The 21,583-nt window shown below is 47.9% G+C and overlaps 1 protein-coding gene across 1 annotated transcript in view; it reads left to right on the forward strand.

Annotated features, from left to right (window-relative positions):
• The window catches only part of STIL (STIL centriolar assembly protein), a 327,963-nt gene that overhangs the window by 161,020 nt on the left and 145,360 nt on the right, over positions 1 to 21,583 (forward strand). Inside the window, exons 11-12 of the mRNA XM_069642242.1 lie at positions 8,569 to 8,680; positions 13,122 to 14,126. Coding sequence (XP_069498343.1) covers positions 8,569 to 8,680; positions 13,122 to 14,126 — 1,117 coding nt within the window. The remainder of the gene's footprint in view (positions 1 to 8,568; positions 8,681 to 13,121; positions 14,127 to 21,583) is intronic.

Consider the following 21,583-nt stretch of genomic DNA (forward strand, 5'->3'; position numbering starts at 1 on the left):
TGAGGCGGTGACCCCTCCAGGGTGAAGGTGAAGGCCTCCAGCACGCCCAAGGTGGTGAAGGCCGTGATCCACACAGTGAAGGCCTCTATTGAGGGAGTCGCGGCGGCCCTGGTGAAGCCTGTGGAGGCCTCAGGGCTCAGAGTTTCCCTGCCACCACAGAGGGAAACTTTTTTTTTTTTTAACCCATCGAAGACCCCGGTGGAAAAAGAGGGAGGTTGGGGGCAAGGGTGGGGTTATGGACCCGGTGGCTGTCACGGACACGGATACAGCCTCTGAGGAGGAGCTGGTTGAAGTCGTGAAGGGCCTCAAGAGGTTCGAGGAGGTCTGATCTCACAAGGGAACCCCGAGGAGGCGGACCAAGAAAGCAACGTTGGCGTCAACAAGACTCCCATGGCGGAGGAGCGGCCGTCGCACCAGTCGCAGCCAGTCGCAGCCAGTCGCAGCCAGTGCCCAAGCCTCAGGACAACTCAGTGGCCATTTTGATGGCAATCCAAACCTTATGCACGCAGAGAAGCAGTGATTGCCCCTCACCCCTATGGGCAACCGACAGAACCGGGCCCGTCGGGAAGCCCTCCGAACAAGCAGAGGAGAGTTCAACCTCCCCCCTCCCCCCCTGCCGTTCCAGCCCTCGCGGCCCGCTCAGCCTTCACCTCCTTCCCCTGAGCCTAGGGATGACACGGGAACGGATAAGGCCACGACGGGGACGGATGACGACGGTGGTGACTGGATGGGCCTTCCATCACCACTCCCTCTGGCCTCCCCGCCCGACGAAATTGGCTCCTTCCACGCCATGATTGCCAGGGCATCTGCACTTTTTCGGCTCTGCCCTGAGGAACAGAAGAAGGAAGGTTTCCTATATCAGCGGCGCAAGGCCAAGAGGAAGACTGTCCTCGCGGTACCATTGATTGACGACATCTGGGAGGAGGGACTTGCTCTCCTGAAGAACCCGTCCACAATGCCTGCCAAGAGGGACTGGTACGAGAAGAAGTACCGGGTCCCCGATTCTGCCCCGTTAGCCGACCCTGGATTTGGTAGTCTCGGCGGCAGCCAAGAAGGCGGCTGGGGGGTCATCTTCGACCTCACCACCGGACGGCGAGGGAAAGGAGCTAGACGCCATGGGACGACTAGTCATCTCGTCTGCGGCGACAACAATTAAGGCGGCCAACGCCCTAGTGATTGTGGCCCGCTACGACAGGGAGCTGTGGTACAAGATCGCTCACCTGCTGGAATTCCTACCGGACCACAAGAGGGCAGAGGCCCTGGAGATCCTACAGGAAGATGAGGTGGCGTCGGACCACGCCATAGCGGCGGCCACGGATATCGCTGACACCGGATTCTGCCAGTTGGGCAACAGTGTTTCCCTTCGGCGGCGATGGCTCAAGGCAACTGGCTTTCGCCAGGACGTGCAAACCAGAGTTTTGGACATGCCCTTCAACGGGAACAAACTGTTTGGGAAAACAGTGGATGAGTCACTTTAGGCCATCAAGACCAACATGGAGATGGCTCGGGCCTTGGGAGTGTTGCAGCAACGATGGCCGCCCTTTCGGAATGCTGGAGGCAGACAGGGTGCCTCCACAGGGATCCGGCGGCGGCTCCTCGACGTACCGCCAAGCTGCCCGCTCTTCGTCGCAGGAGGCCTACAGAGGACGCGGCAAGTCAGGAGGATCTCGCCCTCGCCACCAAGCTGGCAAGGCCGCCTCCAAGCAGGACTGAACCGGCTGTAGCGTCGGGCCCCCTGGCGAAGTTCGTCAGCGTGTGGGAGTCCATCTCCACTGACCCTTGGGTGTTTGATGCCCTGGCCCATGGGCACACACTCAAATTTCAAAGGAAGTGCCCACGCATTCCTCCAGTGGCCAGGAAGGAAAATCACGTCCCTCAGCTACTGTTAGAAGTAAGGGCGATGCTCAAGAAAGGTGCCATCAAGCTCGTCCCAAAGAGGCTCCGGAGTATACTTAAGGTACTTCCTCGTCAGAAAGAAGACTGGTGGTTGGCACCCCATCCTGGACCTGTCACGGTTAAACAAATACATCAAGGCGCAAAAGTTCAGGATGGTCACCCTCCAGCACGTGCTGGGATAGCTGGAGGAGGGCGACATCCTGTCGTCGCTGGACTTGGAGGATACTTACTTCCACATCCCCATTCTAAAAGGGCACCGAAAGTTCCTCAGATTCGTCGTCCAGGGGCGGCACTACCAATTCAAGGCCCTGCCATTCGGGCTGAAGTTGGCACCCAGGGTGTTTACCAAGTGCCTCGCACCAGTGGCGGCACGGCTGCTTGCGGGGTATCCACGTCTACCCCTACCTGGACGATTGGCTCATCCGTGCAAGGACAAGAGAACTTGCCGTTGAACACACAGCAGAGACCGTCCAGCTTCTCACGGACCTGGGATTCTCCATCTACTCGCAATCCCACCTGGTCATGTCGACGCCCGTTGGATACAAGCGTCGGGCAGCTTCGAAGACCGTATCCTGCTCAACAAGGCTTTCCGCCAAGCAATCCGATGGTGGGGCAGCCGCGGGCAAGGACTTTCAGACCCCTGTACATCAGGAGACCGTGACGACGGATGCCTCCCTGGAGGGATGGGGAGCGCACATCAGAGATCTGCACGCAAGAGGCCTTTGGCTTCCGGAGGAGAGCTCCACATCAACATCCTGGAGCTCCGAGCCGTGTGGGCCCGTGGGTCGTTCCTCCCGTCCCTCAAGGGCAAGGTGGTGAGGCTCTTCACCGACACCACCACCACGATGTTCTAAATCCAGAAGCAGGGAGACACAGGAGGCCCAGGATCTGTGGCACTGGGCCATTGCCCAGGGGATGTTTCTGGTGCATGATGGTACAGAACATCATTGCCGACTCACTCAGCAGGGAGCTGCACTCGTGCCATGAGTGGGAGCTGCGTCCGGATCAAGTGGATCGATTTTTCCAACGATAGGGCAAACCCCAGATCGACCTGCTTACGACGGCGACGAACTCCAAGTGCCAGAGGTTCGCCAGCAGGTTTCCCCAGCCGAGAAGCATGGGTGTTGCTTTCTCGTTTCCCTGGGACGGCTTGTTCCTGTATGCGTCACCTCCCTCCCCCCCACGAAGCCCCCCCCCCCCCGTTGCCGCTCCAACTCGTCAACCGACTCAACAGGTCCCGGTGCAGGATGATCCTCGTCACATCGGTGTGGCCAAGACCGATCTGGTTCCTGGACCTTCTGGACTTGTCACGGTCCCCGTTCCGCCTTCCCCCCCCCCCCCCCCCCACCGTCAGACTGTCGACGGACGCAGATCTTCTCTCCAGAGAAGGAGGCACCATCCTCCATCACGACCCGGAGTCGCTGAACTTGCAGGCCTGCCTCCTGCAGAACTAGAGTTTGGAGGGTACGATATCCCGGCAGACTGCAAGAGATGCTTGCAAAGGCCAGGGCGTCCTCAAAGTGCTACGGACACAAGTGGAAGAGGTTCTCTGTCTGGTGCCGTGCACAGATTAACCCACTGCGAATTACAGCCCCTCAAGTGCTGCCGTACCTGCTGTCGCCGGCCAAGGCAGGGCTAGCTCACGCTTCAATCAAGATCCATCTCGCAGCGATTTCCCGTTACACCAGAACTACGGGACGGTCATCCCTGTGGTCTCGTCGCCTGGTGAAGGAATTTATGAAGGGACTGTTCCGATCGTTCCCGCCGGTGAAGGCTCCGGGCCCGGCGTGGGAGCTCAACGTGGTGCTGACCAGGCTCATGGGGCTGCCATTCGAGCATCTGCATTCGGCACCATTGAAATTTCTGTCGTGGAAAACCGCGTTTCTTGTGGCCATCACCTCTGCACAACGAGTGGGAGAGATCGAGCCCCTATCCTGCAAGCCTCCATACTTGACTTTCCACGACGAGGGTGGTGCTGAGGATGCACCCCTCCTTCATGCCCAAGGTGCCGTCTGACTTCCACCTCTACGAGCCCTTGGTGTTGCCAGTTTTCTTCCCGTCGCCGGCCGAGAGCACTTTGCACTCGCTGGATGTAGCTAGAGCGCTGAAGTTCTACGAGGACCGCACAAAGAGTTTACAGAACACATCACAGCTTTTTTGTGAACTTTGGACCTGTGAATCAAGGGAAGGCACTCTCGAAGGCTTCCATTTCAGATGGCTCTCCGGCTGCATCATGCACTGTCACCGGTTGGCAAACCGACCGTTGCCCGGTCGTCAGAGCTCATTCGACCAGAGCGATCGCTGCCACCACGGCTTTCCTATCTGGTGTGCCCTTGCTGGACATCTGCAGGGCTGCTACGTGGAGGTCGACGCACACCTTCACGAAGTTCTACTGCGTCGACCGGGGTTCCAGCGAGGAATCCAGAGTTGGCCAAGCAGTGCTGCGCAACCTGTTTGCCTGAAGGTGGGCCTGGTGAGGAGGTAAGAGTTGCTTAATGTTGAGTTTATGTAATGCTTAATGTTGAGCCTTGCCACCTCCCGTGGTTGTGCATGTGTATACTGCTATGTATTCTATATTCATGAGCATGTGAATCCATGCCAGACCCCATGCTGGAGAAGGAACAAGTTACTTACCTGTAACTGTTGTTCTCCAGCATGGGTCTGGCATGGATTCACATGCGAACCCTCCCTCCTACCACTCTGCGGCTCTTCACTTGGTCATACTGCCACTTTACGTGCTACCAAATCTGAGGATGGCTGCCAGGGGCGGGGCTTAGGGAGAGGGCAGTCATTGGCTGGGGGCAATATGACCCAGAGACCAGTGATTGGTTACTACTAAGAAAGACCGATCAGAAACAAAACTGATACTGATATTTCTTCTTTACCGAGGATTCCCAGCCTGGCGACTGGGAATATTCATGAGCATGTGAATCCATGCCAGACCCATGCTGGAGAACAACAGTTACAGTTAAGTAACTTGTTCCTTTTAGTTCCACGCTGTCTCCCACTCAACACAGCAAATGGTCCCATCAGCAATCCAAGGTCGAAGTGATCACTCAATCTGCCAAACTAGCATCTAAATCAGCAGTGAGCTTGGGCTAGCCCACTTTGAAACGAGGCTTCAATATAGGAACAAGCTTCACTCGACAACGCAAAGAAATCCACCCGGCCCCATGTTGTATACAGAGCTCGGAGGGGAAATAGCATGGCATATGGAATATAGCGCTCTCACAGTAGACGTTTAACAGGATCGATGGATCTCCAGGCAATCTGGATGCCAGCTGAAAAGTCAGGATATATAAAGGCTTTGTCGGATTCATATCATAACGCTACTCCCTCTCTAGCCACTTTAAGAACTACATCTCTTTCCCGATAGTTCAATAACCTTGTGATGATCGAACGGGGCGACGCCCCTGGCTTTGGTGCAGGCATCAACGCACAATGGGCTCTTTTTATTGGGAATTGAGGCAAGAACTGAGGATTTTCCAAGCAGCGTTTTCAGTACCTCCTCTACAAACCCTCCATAGCCCCCTTCAAGGTGCTCTCCGGTGTACCAACTATGCGTACGTTGTTATGCCACAAACGTGATTCTAAATCATTGCATTTCTGATGGACCTGCGCAAACTTTCTTCATTACTTCCATTTCCGCATCGTGCTGTTCCATTTTATCTTCCAGGTCGCTGATCCATGTCTGTTAGTGTTATGCAACCGCTCTCCTTGTCTAGTTTATTTATTAATATGCAGAAGGAACAATGCTCTTTTTATCACAAAAGAACATACAATAGATGAATCAGATTTGACAGGAAGCAGTGAGCTTCTTACAATGAGGTGCGTTTGAGCGACATTCTGAGCAGGTTGTGGAGGGGAGGAAGCGGTAGTGTCACCGGGGACAATACATACATGGCCAGACATAGTTTAAGGACACCAAAATTGGACATCTTTATGTGCAAGTAGGCGGTATGGCCAGCTGTGCTCGGGATGTGACCATGATGGTTAAGTGCTAGAGTGGAAGCAGTGGAAGTGAGAGAGGGGGTACAGAACTCTACGCAAGTGGAGCAAGAAGAGAGAAAGAACTGAAGCGAGAGGAAGCACAGGGAAGGCGAGGAACCACAAGGGTAGTCGAGGAGGCAGAACAGAGATTACGTGAAGACTTGTAGAGTTGGATAGATGCAGTGGGTGCCTAACAATTGATAGATTTGTGAACCAGGAGATGACCTTTAAATCTGTCCCTGTTTTGCACAGTCGGCCATCCAGCCTGACGGTACGAGGAAGTAGGTGTGAAGTGAGGGAGTTCAGAGTCCTGGTAGCGAAGTTAATCATCTTGTTGAATGGAAAGAGAGGTTAAGAAATGCTTAGCATTTTTGAAAGGAATGAGGAGCCTGATCCTAATATTTAGGAGGTTGAAGCAAGCAGTGGTTCCACTTTTAGACATGGAAGTAGAGAAGGTGTGGGGTAGAGTCATAGATGACGCTGAGGTTTCTAGCTGAAGAAGAGTAGGGGATAGTGTCGGGTGGGACCTGGATATGCAGAGGAAGAGATGAGAGCCAGTTTCTGTCAGCTAAGAGCACCTCTGTTTTGGTAGAATTGACCATCAGAGAGGGCAAACACCACGGCCGATCCCTTAACACTCCTTTTGATGCTCCGGCGAGCGCCTGGGGCCGAGAAGCCCAGTACCGCCACACCAGATCCTCCTGTGCACTGGGGTCCTCCGCAAACTGAAGCACACCAGGGCTTCACCACAGCGACTCCACCTGGCCACTGCCGTCCACAGTCTCGAAACTACTTCTGGTCGATGGGCGGGCAGGCCTGCCTTATCTATCAAACCGCTGCATGCAACATCTCCCAGCAGGGTCCAAATAACTTGAAAATTAGACCCGCTGTGCTCCACAATCTCCCAGTGGAGCAACAGTCTTTACCATTATCAATGAAGGCACAGTTCAGGAGTTTTAGGAATGAGGATTAAGTCGGGCTCCAGAGGCCCAGAGTCCTAATACCATCTTTGTTGCTGCTCAGCAGCGCCTCTGCCCCGCAGCACATTATTTTACAATGGCCAAGTTTAATGTAGCATTTTACTGTTGAACACATTTCATACATTTGTCAGAACTAAGTTTTTGGCAATCTGTTGACATTTTATTAAGAGAATTATAAATTTAAATTTACAAACGTTTGTGGTTAATAAAGTACCACAAATTGTGTAAAGAAGTATACTTTTATTAAATGTTTAATTGTAAAGTATTCTTTTTTTTTTTTGTTGGTGTAATGTAAATCAAAGTACACTATAAATACAAATTGGGTTGCTAATGAACTCTTGAAAGAATGCATGTTTGCGATAAGGGACCATACACCCTGTTTCAAGTATTTCTATATAATTGTTTAAACTGCTCTTGAGCACTGTCAGTGGATCGATTGACTCCTGCAAGACTCCCCAGGATATTGCATCATAAAAAGGGCATATTGCTGCACACGTCCTTCCTTTTTCAGAATGTATGCACCATTAAAGTAGTTGTAGGTCGCCACAAAACTTAAAGTTCAATTTCTAATGCCATTATTGTGCCTTCAAGTTGAAAATAAGCTCTCCCAAAGTGAGCTTCCTTCTTTAAATGTGTGGAATTTTGGGCCTCTGGTGATTTTGCCACTGACTATCAGCTCAGGAATTGACATAACTGGCTGGGTTGGATGCCAGAGTCTTCTCTTCTGAGAAGAGGCCTTTCTGCTTGCTCTCTATGGCTAGATTTGTAGAGTTGGGATTAGACGACTGAAGGAGAGTTAACAGCAGTTGGTTGCCTACAGTTGCAAATGACTGCCTTAAACAAAGAAACCCTCTAAGGTTCTTGTACCTGTGAGGAACTTCATGCTTATCTAATCAGCATTGTAGTGCCGTCATCTGCACTACGTGGAACTGCGATGCTGGCCAAGCAGATGAACCATACCCCATCATCAGATCGTCTTTGTCCCAGCAACAGCCCTGGTAACTAAAGAATAATTTTATTCTGGAGGTCTTACTTTTCTTCATCGGCATCATCTTTGCTTAACCTGAGACTCAGAGCTGATCTTTGATTGCCAAAACTCTTCCTAAATATTTTGGCAGCTTGTTGCACTCCTATAACTGAGTTTGTTGTCTTTACACAATTAATTCCGGTGGAGAAGTTTACTGTGCCTCTAATAAACATTGACTTTAGAACTGCTAACCCCAACTTGGGCTGCCACTGGACTCTGCGACCCCAACGTGGCAAGGTGACACTTTTTAACTCTTAACTACCAATTATTTAAGGTTTGATAACTAACACTTTCTTTTCAGCGCAAACAAAATAGTGACTTTGTTTGTATTTCCTTATTATTTGTAATAAAGTGTTAACTTTACCTTTTACCATCCATATTACCTACAGAGTTTAGCCTAGGAATAATTGTGGACCGACTTCAATCATGTATTTAATGTCATAGAGCATCTTTTTTATAACACTACCCTAAACCTGTCTCATGTTTACATTTTTTCACAGATTTGCTAATTAGGATCAGTCAAGGAAGACTGGATCCTTTATTTGAAAAAGATTTGAACAGTCACTTTGGTATCGATGGAGCTCTAGGTCAATAAGCATTTCCTACATTGGAAATGGAAACTGTAACTAAAGAAAATTATTTAACCTTGATTTAATCTTGTCTTACTCTTGTTAGACTTAATCAGAGGCCGTCTCCAAGCAAACTGTCAGCAAGTGATCATGATTCTGGCGTTGAAGATGACGTTTCTCCAAGACCAACACCCAGTCCTCATCCAGCAAGCCAACAGGTAATGATTTTGGTTAGATTGTGAATGCAAAACTGTTATAATGATGTGGGGCGTTAAGTAACAGCATAAATCTTGAACAGTTGTTTTCCGTTCAGGATCACACAAAGCCTTATGACTTTTATATAGGTTTTACTTTCTCTGCTGCGCTGTGATTTTATCATGCAATGAATGATGTTCTTAAGGTAATATTTTTAAATATACCGCTTTTGCCAAAGCGATGTACATAGGACAAAGACCTACAATTATCATCCAATCGAAGTTGGTACTCATTTATGAACCTCAGAATGATGACGGGCTGAGGTAGCCTTGCCAGCGTTCGAACCTGCTACCTGCCGATTACACAGGGATCGCAGCAGCATACGTGCAACCCGCTGAACTATTTTATCGGAATAAGTCTGGTAATTTCCTTCACCTTCGGATAATGCAAACAAACAAGTTGGAGATTATCTGTAATGATGTACACTTCTATTTCGCTTCCAACACCCATCTCCGTATTGTGACATCACAATGTCTAACCCATACAACTTTTCCACAGAGCATGCTCTAAAGTGATGCCCACACTCATTCTGCAACCACTCAAAATTAAAGCTGACCTGCAAAGCATAATTCTAGGAACTATGCTAGGATGTTGACCAGATCAAACGTGTACTTGTTAATTTTCCCCTTCATGGATCTTTATTATGTGAATCGTGTTGGGAAGGCGGGACAATTGTGGTTTCATATGAAGGAGGCCCTGGAAGGTGCAGTAGGGTCTGTGGGAGGTTACAGGCGCTAGGGGGAGGGGGAGCATGTTAGGAGCCATAATGCGGGTGGGAGGGGGATTGCATCTTGCTCTAGTAATGTATGGGGAATCGAAACGCCATTTGTTAGGCAAGATTGTATGCAGTACCCTTTTGGGTGCACTATAACAACCCTGACCACCTGGCAGTAGGAAGCCAACCTTTGGTCTAAGCTTGTACTACACAGGTTGGTAGCGTGTTGAGCAGCCAGCCTTATATCAAGAGGGGTCAATGTGAGCTGTAGGGGAGTTACTGAGATTCAGTGACAAGTATTCAAATAAACACTTGCACACAAGGCTTCTTGAATAAACATCTATTGATCAGTCAGTTGGAATAAGTCTTCTACAGAAGGGAACAATATAACAGTAACACTCAAACTTCAAAAATACACACTATTAATATTTCTAAATCAGTAAGTACCCGTTTGGGATAGCCCATAGACACTAACTACAACCTCAGGTGACTTCAATAGTTAGCGTTCTGGGGACATTAATATATCACTGTTGCATTTAGAATCGGATTAAAGAGTTTGTCAAAGAGAGGTTATTATGACATAGAGTTCTCACAAATATTTCTCAAAGCAGGTAAGTACGTTTGTAAACCTTCCAATGCAAAGTTAGATGACCCTTTCCTGGAAGGAAGATCAAACACATTCACAGAGGGAAGAAGAGTCATTCTGGGAGCCAGGCTAAACCAAAGTCAATTGAGCAAAAGTCTAGGTGAAACTGAATCACTTCTCGGAGGTAGGTAAAACGTCTTGCACAATGTTTTAAAAGTCTTTGTAGATAGAATAATTCATAGTAGGGCCACAAGCTGTTTAGCCTTGTGCAGTAAAGAAGCTATCAGCAACTCTTCAGCGCAACCACAATACGTCTCCCCAACAGATAACAAGTGCAGTTACATGACAAGCGGTAAGTTCTCTTAGACTGTACAGTACCTTCAGGTTGAAGACAAATGCAGCAGATGACTTCTGTTCCTGGGCCTCAGTCGTGAGGACAAGATGGAGGACCTTTGGGGACTCCTGCACTGCAATGGGACAGTTACTGACCGCAACCGGCAATCTTCAAACAAGTGAAACTTCAGTGTTTCAGCGTATCGTGTCTACCGCAAAAAGCAACACTGCGGTTTCTGGCTGTCGAGATGGACTTTACTTGCATCTGGGGTCCAGCACTGGCTCGGGCTCGATCACCCCTGCTTCCTGGGAGTCCGGAGGATCTTCCTGGAGCTTTGGACCAGCTTAAAAGCAACGCACACAATCTGGTGTTCCTCTCCCTGGCGTTTGGGTTTCCAGCAGCAACTCTGTGGAAATTAACCAGCTCAGAGAGGATGTCCAGGTGGCTTAAGTTGATTTGGTCCAACTAACTCAAGGGGAGAAGTCGTCCTTGCAGGGGCTTCTCTGTCAATATGAATTTGGAGTTTCAGCACTGCAGCAGGGCTGCACTGGGCAAACCAACGGTCCAGAAGTTGCAGCAGGCATCCTCTTCAAGTTCTTCTTTGGTTTCTTCATCCAGTGGTCGACTCTGCCTTCCAAGCCAAAAAAGCCTTGCCGTTTATGCAGGTTTCTGCCATTCATTCCAGCATAGCTGTCAGTCACACAGCAGGGTGGCTGTCCTTGCCGGACAGTCAGCCGGCCAATCGCCACAGAGTGCATTTGGGTTTCCTATGAGACTAAGCACAGGGAGTTTCGGGCACCTCCCTCACTTCCTGCCTCCACCAGACACCCTGGAGCCAGAGGCAGCCTTCACACGTGAATCCCGCCAAAGGCAAAGCGAGCAAAAGGACAAATCTGGGTTGGCGCGCAGAGTAAATCTGAAGAAGGACCTTTCTACAAAGCAACGGCGAAAAAAGATCGGTCATTTTGACAAAAATGGCACCCTTGGGTGCTTTACTGCAGCTGCAAACACAGCTCGTGGTAAATGCACACCACAGTAGTGAAAAGTAAACCACTGCCCCCAGCCATTCATTGAGGAGAGGGTACATTAAAATTGTTATGAGAAGCTAGACAAAGGGGATAGTAAGTAACCCCTTCAGCACCCTATTGTAAGATAATGTGTGCTGGTTATAGAAAGTTACAAATGTAAGTAAAGTCCATTTCACTTTACTGCTCTTGGAAACAGTAGTTTATCCAAGAGAAGGTATTTGAACCTTTGGGAAATCTGGAAGACTTCCCTGTGTCACTGCACTGAAGGTGCTGTGTGACACAATATAAAAGATGATGCCTATGGAGTTTGTCAGACTCCATAACCAAAAACACAGAGTTCAAAAATCACATTAAAATACATGAGAGTGGGGAAAAAGGGTCCCGCTCTCTCCAGGCAAAAAAACAAGTCCTCAAAATCCAGCAAAGTTGATGTGGGTCCCTGAGGTAAAGAGGAATTAGCACATTTCTGAGGGTTCTCCTTAACCCCATCTCAAATAATAGTAGCCATATTGGAATTGAGGCCTAGTTTTGCGCTGAAGTCACACACATAGAAATAAAGTGTTTCCAGGCGGGAATAAGTTGTAGTTTGGGCACCGGTGAGGAAGGCCAGAACTGCATAGATTCATAGACCCTTCATTGTCTCATGTTGCCAACATTTTGTATCCCAGAAGGAATGCGCCCTGCAAGGTCATGAGGGGGTTGAGCGCTCGCAGAGAAAATCAATCCCACGGGAAGGGGGTCCCGAACCTCTGACCTTCCCCGTCCCAGATCTAAGTAATGGCACCTGAGAGCCCCAGTCCCAAGAACCCCCAGCATTCCAAGATACCAGCTAGTTCCAGGCCACCAACCATAGAGCTGTTAGACCCCCCCAATCGTTCAGAAAAGATCTGAAAATGGGGGTCAGTTGCCTTCATTATAGGTCATGTGATTCGTGCTGTGAGGTGCCAGGAGGGATAAAACATGGCTAAATTGAGGGTGTAAAACTTTGGTTGGGTGCCCCCGTGTCTGGAACCGAGCTATAATTTGTTAGAAGTGATGGTCTCAAAGTATCTTCTTAGTGCTTGTCTGCAGTACCAGGAGAGCCTGTATTGCTTTTCCTCACATAATTGCCAATCAGTGGTAGCTTTACACCTGATGATGCGAAAGGAGGAACCCACGTGGAATAAGATGGACAGAAGGGGCTGGCACCAATGGCCTGTCATCCCTTATGGCGCAAGTATCCTATGTGTATAGCGTCTCAACCAACCAGCCTTGAGGGTTTGCACATTATGTAATTTATGTCCCTGATGACACTGTTTGCCTTTTATAGTGTTGCTCATACTAATTTGCCCAAAACGTTCGTGGCAGCAGAGTTCTTTACTTGTGCAACTCTATTTTTGCAGAAATAAAACGGTTTTCCTTGCAGGAGGTGTGCTGGCCCGTTTTCCCTAGTGGGTTGCATTCTTTTTCTGGTGTGAGCGTTAAGGGGTCTCTCTACAATCATCCAGCTAAGCCATTCGTAAACTGAAATAAATTTCAATATATGTCAAAAGATATCCGTCTACTCTATCCAAATATAACCCTCTTACCCCTCCCCACCCCCCCCCGCTTTTATGGCATTGACTAAATCTAGGTTTTCAATTTAATTGAAACTGTATTGGATGCCCAATAGAAATGAACATCATGCAAATTAAGGTGCATAATTCGTACTTTACAATTCACTATTAAAGCACTGCCTTTGTTTAACTTTCTTTTTGTAAAGGTGTCTAGAATCCATCCTTCAGTTCCAGAGCTTTCCATTGTTTTTGATGGTAGTTTTGTGGAGTCTAAAACGAGACCGAAGCATCTGATGAATGTAAACCATTTCACTCCACCTACACAACCTAGCCTGCCTGCTAGAAGCAATTGTCCACAAGGCATCGTCTACAAACAAAACCGCCAACACTGCAGTCCTGAACAGCAAAACTTTAGTCCTCCACATAAAGAGCATTCTTTGAGACGACTGTCGAATCCATTGAGCCAGGAACTGCCAGCTGTAAAACGGCCTACTTCATGGAAAGGTTCCCAGACAAGAAAAAGCACCAGATCGTCATCTTCATCCTCCTCTTCCTCACCATCAACACCTCAGAGTGGAGTTTCCCCTGACACCTCTATACTTAAACCCAAAAAACAATCTCTGCATCCTGGACCAGCCAGTGGCACAGTCCCACCGAGTGGCCCACCACCAGTACGTAGGGCGGCTTCATCCCATTGTAGACCACCTGCTTTTTCTCCCGTGTCTCTTCAGCATATAACACAACAGGATTCACAGAGACTAGCAGAAATACAAATGCCTGTTTCTCCATCACCATGCACCTCTCCAATTAATACCTGTAGCTGTTCTCATTTAAATGGACATATCCAGTATTGTCCATCAAACATGTGGCAAGGTGTAGGCAATATCTGTTCCAGTAGTTCAACTACAGGCCATTCCGAAGTGCCTGCTGAATGTTCTTATTCAGTTCTTCCTTCAAACATGTCATTTCCTAATACATGCTGCAGCCCTGTTTGTATTAAACGGGAAAACTGTTGTTCTAACAGTAATTTGATGTCACCTAGGAGGATGCATTCTTCAAAAGCAGTCCCTTGTAATTCGTGTGCTGCACACTCTGCTTGTACACAAGCTTCCTTACCACCAGTATTGGACAATGGAATGATGGGGCTTTCTGTTGATGCCTACAGGCTCCTTGCAGAACAAGATCGGCAATTGAAACTGCTTCAGGCACAGGTATGTGGACTTATTCATCTTCTAACATGTTGTTGCCCAGAGAGCACTCTTATGGTAAATAGCTAAATGTCTGGTAGCAGGGTCTCGCCTATACTCATCCAGCAGATTGTGTTTGTGTCATATTTATTTTTGTTAATGTGTATTCTTCTAAGCGGAGTTGTTTAGCAGGAAATATGCCATGCTGCCTCAACAAGCCTCCTGTAAGAAATGGTCTGTACGCTTGAAAAGGTAAAGCATATTGTGCTCAGCCACTTGCACCCTTTACCAACGTGTTTGGAACCCTGCCCCTGCAGTAGGCCTTGCTTGAAACCTCTGGCATATGGGAATCTGTCTCATTGCCTTATGCCAGTCCCCCCACTGCAATAACTCATTAAGGCAGACCTGGTCTATCCCTAATCCAATCCTTTGGAATGGGCCGAGGATACCGATGAGTGACCAACTCCATTTGAGCGAGCCTGCAGCTCACTTTAAACAAAGGTCTAGTGTTGAAAAAGCGTACTTTCTGTTCAAGGAAATAGAAAAAACGAAGTCCCAGAACCCAAAGGGGGAAACAGACTGGATGTCCTTCTCGCGCATGGCCATGGGAAATTTGAGAGCTCTATATACACTGTTAGCGTATGTTGTAGTATTGTTAAAACTGGTTGCGGAAATCCGTGTCGGTTCCCTCAGGCCTTTAAAGGGACATTCGATGGGTCTGGCAATCCTGCAGCTGCAATGTTACAAACCCAAAGCTTCCCAAGTGTGGATTGTGTCAAAGGGCAAAGTTGTTCTGCAGCAGAATGTTTCTCTGCCAAGAATATGTAGCTGTTTCGCCAAGCACCAAACTATTTGCCAAACTATTTGCCAAACAGAAGAGTGGAAAACACTTACCGAATGTCTTTCCAGCATTGAAATGACACTCTGGGAGAGTAGGGGCTCTCCCTACACCACAAGCAGCAGTGGGGTAGATCATTGTAACTACTAGCTTCCAAGATGGCAGCCAAAACAGTTGTAGAATTGGTCCCATTTGTCTATGCCCAAACCAGACCAATGTGCAATCAGAGCCCTCAACTGATCACATCTGTACATCGATCAGACAACACAAGGGCACACCTGCACCAGAAGGCCCACCCATGAAACCTGGGCAGCCCAGAATTGCAGTGTGGGTTTAAATCCCTTTATTGTAGAGGTTCCAAGATGTACAGCATCCCCATATAAACACATGGCTGACCAAAATCTCTATTGAAACTGCATGTGACCCACAGCAGGAGAGCCTCCTCGGTACTAGCATAAATCGTGTTAAGTTGGTATCAAAGAAAGTGATTTAAATTTGTTAGGATTATGTGATAAAGATATGAGGCAGGTACTCTGACAGCCCTTCAACAAGCCCCTCGCAGAGTCTGTTTCTGCTCCTCAAAATGTGCACTGTGCTCAGTGTTTTGAAATGTGTAAGGATTCGGTAGATCAAAGCTGAACAGTTCTATTTTGGTTATACTCTTAGTTTCCACTATTTCTGGTCTATTTTGCTAGGAGTTCAGACAATTAAATGATTCCTTCCAATGCTATATGGAAAGGATCTGATGGCAATGATACCATATCCAGCGTTGTGGTAAATGGAACATTTGGAGTGGCCTAGGGGAAAGTTATGAGAAGTAGTCTGTGAAATGTGCAGAAGCGGGGCCTGACCATGGCGAGTGTGACTTTGGGAAGCAATCTTAGGATTAAGTCTCTCTCCTAGTCCCCCTGTTGCTCACCTGCTAGCCCAGGAAGTCTCTCACGCTGCCCTTTGCTTTCACTGCTGGGACTATACAATTTTCACCCTGACTGCACTGGCAGACCAGGTATTGAAGTATGGGTGAATATGTGAAGAGAAAACGGTCTGCCAGACCATAAATATCCATCAAGCCAGCACTTGAAAGGCAAACTGATGCGTCCTTGAGCTCAAAAACAGAGTATGTTAACTGATGCCTGACTGAGTGGCTGTACCCTCACCCGGGCAAAGCCAAGCTCCTTGGCTGCTCACCTGAGTTGAACAAGGAAGAATACCTCTGGTTCAAAAGAACCTTCGGCAAAAGTGCCTGGGCTCAAGTGAACGTTGCGCCAAGGTAGGTCAAATTAAGTTTCGTGAATTAGTTTTAATTACACACCATGGATCTTTGTGATGCTAGGCAAACTGTACCTCTTCAACTGCGACATTTTTATTTTGGGCATTCTCTACTTTCCAACACTCTGTACCTCCTGTAAAGAACTCGTGGTGACAACAGTAAAGACAGACAAAAGTGATCACAGTTCAAGGGTGTTATTAAACTTTATAGGTGGGGTGGAAAACACCTCATCTAAACCTAAATCTAAGATGGGAGCAAGCTACGACCATCAAATAAGGCAGTCCTAGTGGCATCTTGTCAAATAAAAGTGCCTATAATAAAAATATTGCCAATCCTTACACTAAATATAAAGAGTGTGGGATAAGGTTCACAAGAAAGAAAGGAGTTGTTCACAAATTATATGTCCGTATGTGGTAGCCAGGGGTCTCCCCTGCCCACGTTTTGAGCATGTGACAAGCTGGGACTCCTGAGCTCAGCACAAGCTTGAGCTTTTCCAGCACAAGACTACTTTTCCTCTTTCAGATATTGGGATTGTCTCTTTTCTATAAAATGTCTCTTGCCTCCGGGAACCTGATGTGTTTCAAAACAATAAACAAAAGTTCCTTTCCACATGTATGTTGGGTGATAGTTTTCACCCCTGTGTCTCACTCTTCCGGGCTCAGACCCCCTCTTAAATCTCAGCCTCCCTCCGTCGGGATCACTACGGCTTTTCAGAACAATTTCACTTCTGAAATTCATGAGTCGTAATGTCTTTTTAAACAGTTCACTGTGGAAACCCCTCTGCCGGGTTCACTTTAGTCAGCACACTGTTTATTGGGACTGAAGACTGAGCCCGTACTTTCGGTATCCCTCTGTCGGGTTCACTCTTGCCAATTCTTTCATTTCACATAGTTCTTTCTCTTGAATTCACTATGCAGGATTCACCTCCCTAAGCTTTCCAATTACCTGCAGGTCAAAGACATTTCGGCTGTACAGGGGGTTATGCTACACTACTGTATGACCACTTTGACCTTTTCCTTGCAGCTCTCCTAGGGCCTTCTGGTATCAGTAGTTTAACAAACGAGTAAGTACCCATGTGGTGCCGGACCCCTCTGCAGCTGGTTTTTCCTCAAGATTCATTGTGCTTTGTACTTTTTCATAATTTGCCACTTTGTGACTTTCATTCAACATAGTTCAGTTTCTTTTCGGTTCTCCCCTCGACTCACTGGCTGTGATGCTTGGCTTTACTTGTATCTGGAATCAAGGACGGTACCAAGGTAGCAGGAGTCTGTGTCCTGCTTATCTAGTAGGCATGCTCCGTGTACCGTTGACATCTGCTGCAACACCTACTGGCTAGTCTTTTGTTTCCTTCCATGGAGGCTTTGTGGGTCTGGGTCAGAAAGGACAAGGTTGCGTCTCTCCTTGTTGACCCGTCGGGTCTCGCCGCCTTTCTCCTTTTGAATTGCCGCCCTTGGATATCTCTCTTGTCGTGCGGTCTGCCTTGTTTGTAGTGTTATCTTGTGCGCCACCTTTTAACCCTGTGGAGAAGGCAAAGCGCCATCCGGTGTGTGTGATTCCTGTCAATTGCCTGACTTTGCCTGACCCTTGTGTTGGGACATGCCAGCTAAACGGATCTGGTGTTAGTCTGTTGTCTTTCGTCATGTGCAAAAGTGTTTGTCGGAAAAGGGGATTAGGGGGAGAGTTTCTTAGTATCCTACGTGGTTGGCTGGGGAAAAGGAGTTTGAAGAAGGGGGACACCGCATCTCACCCGTCGGTGTCCCGCTTCCACTCCACGAGGACCTCTCCATCTAGGTGATCCTCCCTCACTGGTTCACCCCAGGAACTGAATCCAATAGCGATGGGCGTGTCCTGGCCACCTGTATGACAGATCCCCGGGGACCAGTCAGGGAGACACCTTCAGGTTTCTCACACTCCCTTCATCAACAGTTCCATCTGTTGCAAATATTTGCACATAGCAAAGTAAAAGCAAGTCAATTAGAAAAGGAAGTTTGATCAGTCCAGCAGGACAAGAGGTGCTTTGGGAGGGTAGCAGTTAGCATCTAGACGCATGTATTGATCATAACGAAAGGTACATGGGACCCCTTTGGAAGAATATCCCCTAGTAAGGCAAAACAAAGACTGAGGAGGAAAGAGGACCCCAGGTGTCAGCAGCCACTATGCCTACTGCTTACGAGATCACTCTTAGTGACCGTAGACCATCTGGTTGGCCACATGTTTTAAAGGCAACATCCTGGTCCTCGGAACAGCATCTTACCCTCCCAAGATAACAGGGAGGCATAGGTTGTTAGGGCAGTTTTTCTAAAGTCCAAGGGTTTAGTAAAATCACACAACTGAGACGGTACAAAACTCCACTCTTAGTAGAAGTATGTACCACCTGAGTATTTGGTAGTGTAGACCGAGCAGCCAGGCGTATCTTAGTAGGGAGAGAGGGCTGTAGGAAAGTACAAAGAACTTGTAGCATACAAATGGTTCAAAAGAAACGCTTGCACCCAGAAGTATTCTACACAATAAAGGTTTATTATAGATACAAATAGGCCAAGGTAAATCTTGGTAAGTACTTTGTCATAGAATCATAAACTCAATATAAAAACTCAACACTATGCTAAAGGTACACAGACCAAAGCATATACCTTGTTCAGAATCACTAATAGTATTTCTAGGCACGTCAAACCTAATCGTACACATTTAGAATCGAACACACCTATTCAGGGGGAGTAAACCACAAGTTTGTCTTAAATTACTTACAGTAGTACAAGGGTAGTAGACCCAGGCAGTTATGCAGTGACACCAAGTCAGGAAATCACTTAGTAAACTAACCCTATTACCAGGAACCTTTTTACGAATAGTGGAATACAAATTCATGCAACAGTATAAACCTATTCAGGATTCATATTCGGGATCTGCAGCCAAAAAGCTGGTTGATGAATTCCTTGTCGTTAAGACAGGACACTGGTAGGGAATTTGCAGCTGGGATCAACTGGGAAGACTCCACGCAAGGGTTTCTTTGCTGCTGGATGTGTTTCTGTGGTTTTCAGGGGCCAGGAGAACACTGAATAACGCTGTTTGGATTCTGGACGCTATTCTGGTCCAGCACTCTGAGGAGACTTCAAGGATTCAAATTAAGTCTCGGGAGGTCCAGAAGGATACCACCAAGGTTTCAGCGCAATTCGGGAGACTGTTTAATGGCTCACGGTCCCAGGGTATTGGGGTATTGCAGCCCGGCAAGGTTGCAGCATGCCTAGGGATGGCTCAAAATGCAGGTGGTCATAGGTCTAGTGCAGGGGTCTCCAACCTTTACGTTGGCTAGAGCTACTTGTAGTGGAGGTCAACAGTGGAGAGCTACTAGCGGGCGATATCGGGGTGGGGATATTTATAAACGTCTAAATTTTTACCAATATTTTGTGGGCCCAATTATTTCCTCTCTATAAACAGATGGAATAACATGCCTTCACGATTATATTAAGAACTTCAAAAATCTTTGTTGCATTATTATTTATTAGTAGCTGACTCAAAAAGACAGATATTTGTTGGACTACACATCCTGTAATTTTTGTGCCCTTCCTTTGAGTTTTATGCAGGCTTTCTACATGCTAGGCACGCTATTGTTTTCCAAATGTGCATTTCACACTTCCATAAACAAAACAAAAAAGTAATTTCCAAATAGAAAAATGCTGCATGCGTTCACTAGTTTTCGTTGAAATTATTTTGTCAGACACCACACATACTCTATTATTTGTGTGCCCCTTTGTGTTTTAGCACAGGTTATATTTATAAAGATGTTATATGCTTGTCAAACTGGTTAATCACAAATGAATGCTTCTGTTGTGCTGACAGCAGTTTTTAGGAAATTAAACTGTGGGTTCATGGGTGCCAACTTTTGATTTTCACTAAAAGGGCAGAAATATCCCCACATCCGTCCTGAATATAATCAAGCAACCAGCCCAACCCATAACCTGGCCAAGCACATTTTATAGCACTTTTCTATGCTTTCAGTGCTATGCAGACCACGCTCATTTCCTGGCTACCCTCAGCCACACCTTCTCCCTCCCTCATCTCTGACTGCCTGTCCGCCACCCAGGAGTGGTGTGCCGCCAATGATCTCTGCCTTAATGCCAGTAAGACTGAGATTCTCCTCATTGGAACACTTGCTCCCTCCTTTCCTGTCACTCTCTGGCCGGCCTCCCTTGCCCCTCCTGCTCCCACCTGGGAGGCTAAAAACCTCAGGGTCATCTTCGACTCCACACTCTCCTTCTCTCCTCACACCTCTGACATCTCAGTCCCACTACCAGCTGCACCTCCTCGGAGGCATTCTTCCTTTCCTCTCCTTCCCCCAGAACCTCACTGTCTCCAGAGCTCTGGTTCTCTCTAGGTTGGACTATTGCAACAGCCTCTTTCTAAATCTGCCTGCTTCTACTCTCCGCCCTCTGCAACTCATCCAGAACAGGACTGCGAGACTTGTCCTTGGCCTCAAGCCCAGGGATCGTATCTCTCCAGGACTGAAATCTCTGCACTGGCTCCCAGTGGCTGTGAGGATTAAGTTCAAAACCCTGTGTATTGTCCACAAGGCCTTCTGGGGCTTCAATACCTTCAGCTCTCTTCTAAAATATCTTCCTTCTCAAGCTCTTCGCTCATCCGCCTCCAACTCCCTCAGGGTCAGTCGCTTCTCCAAGCAACGAGGTGGTGGTAAATCTTTCCTCGGCTGGGGCCTCCCTCGAACAGCCTCCCTGCCTCCCTGAAACTTGAGGAGAATCATCTCCGGTTCCGGAAGCACCTCAAAACCTTTCTCTTTGCTTCTGCCTTTTCTCCTCCTCTCCACAGCTGACTTCCTGCCTGATACTGAAACTGCACTGGTCACCTGGCAACTAACCCAATTCCCCCCCCACCCCCACCCCCCCAACTCACGCGCAGGACCCCCACCACAGTCTCACACCTGCACTGCCTTCCTGGCAACCCCCCGCACTTAGGGACTGTTCTTTACCCCTACAGATCCACCACTAGCACTTGACACCAGCTGGCTGGACGCTACTTATTTATTATCCCATGTCTTGCACTGTCCCCTTCCCCCTCACCCACGCACTTTCCTCCTTTCCACTTCCCATGCGCTTGCGCAATCTGACACCTGGGCTAGTAGGATCTCTGTTCCCCCTCCCTTGCCTCATCGCGCCTTGAAACACTTAAGTTATGATATGATACAGAATTTAGTTTTCAATATATATCATCTCAGCATTGGCCTGTCAACCTGCTGAGCTACCCTGGTAGGCTTCTACTGTACAGCGTGTCTATCGATCGCTTAATGTACTAAAAGTGGGTTTTGGAAAGAAGCCACATGAAAAATTGCACCATGTTTTAAATATTATTTTGAACATTTCCAGG

This window comes from Ambystoma mexicanum, chromosome 1q (genome assembly GCF_040938575.1).
Source record: "Ambystoma mexicanum isolate Mex_15411 chromosome 1q, UKY_AmexF1_1, whole genome shotgun sequence".
Lineage (NCBI taxonomy): Eukaryota > Metazoa > Chordata > Amphibia > Caudata > Ambystomatidae > Ambystoma > Ambystoma mexicanum.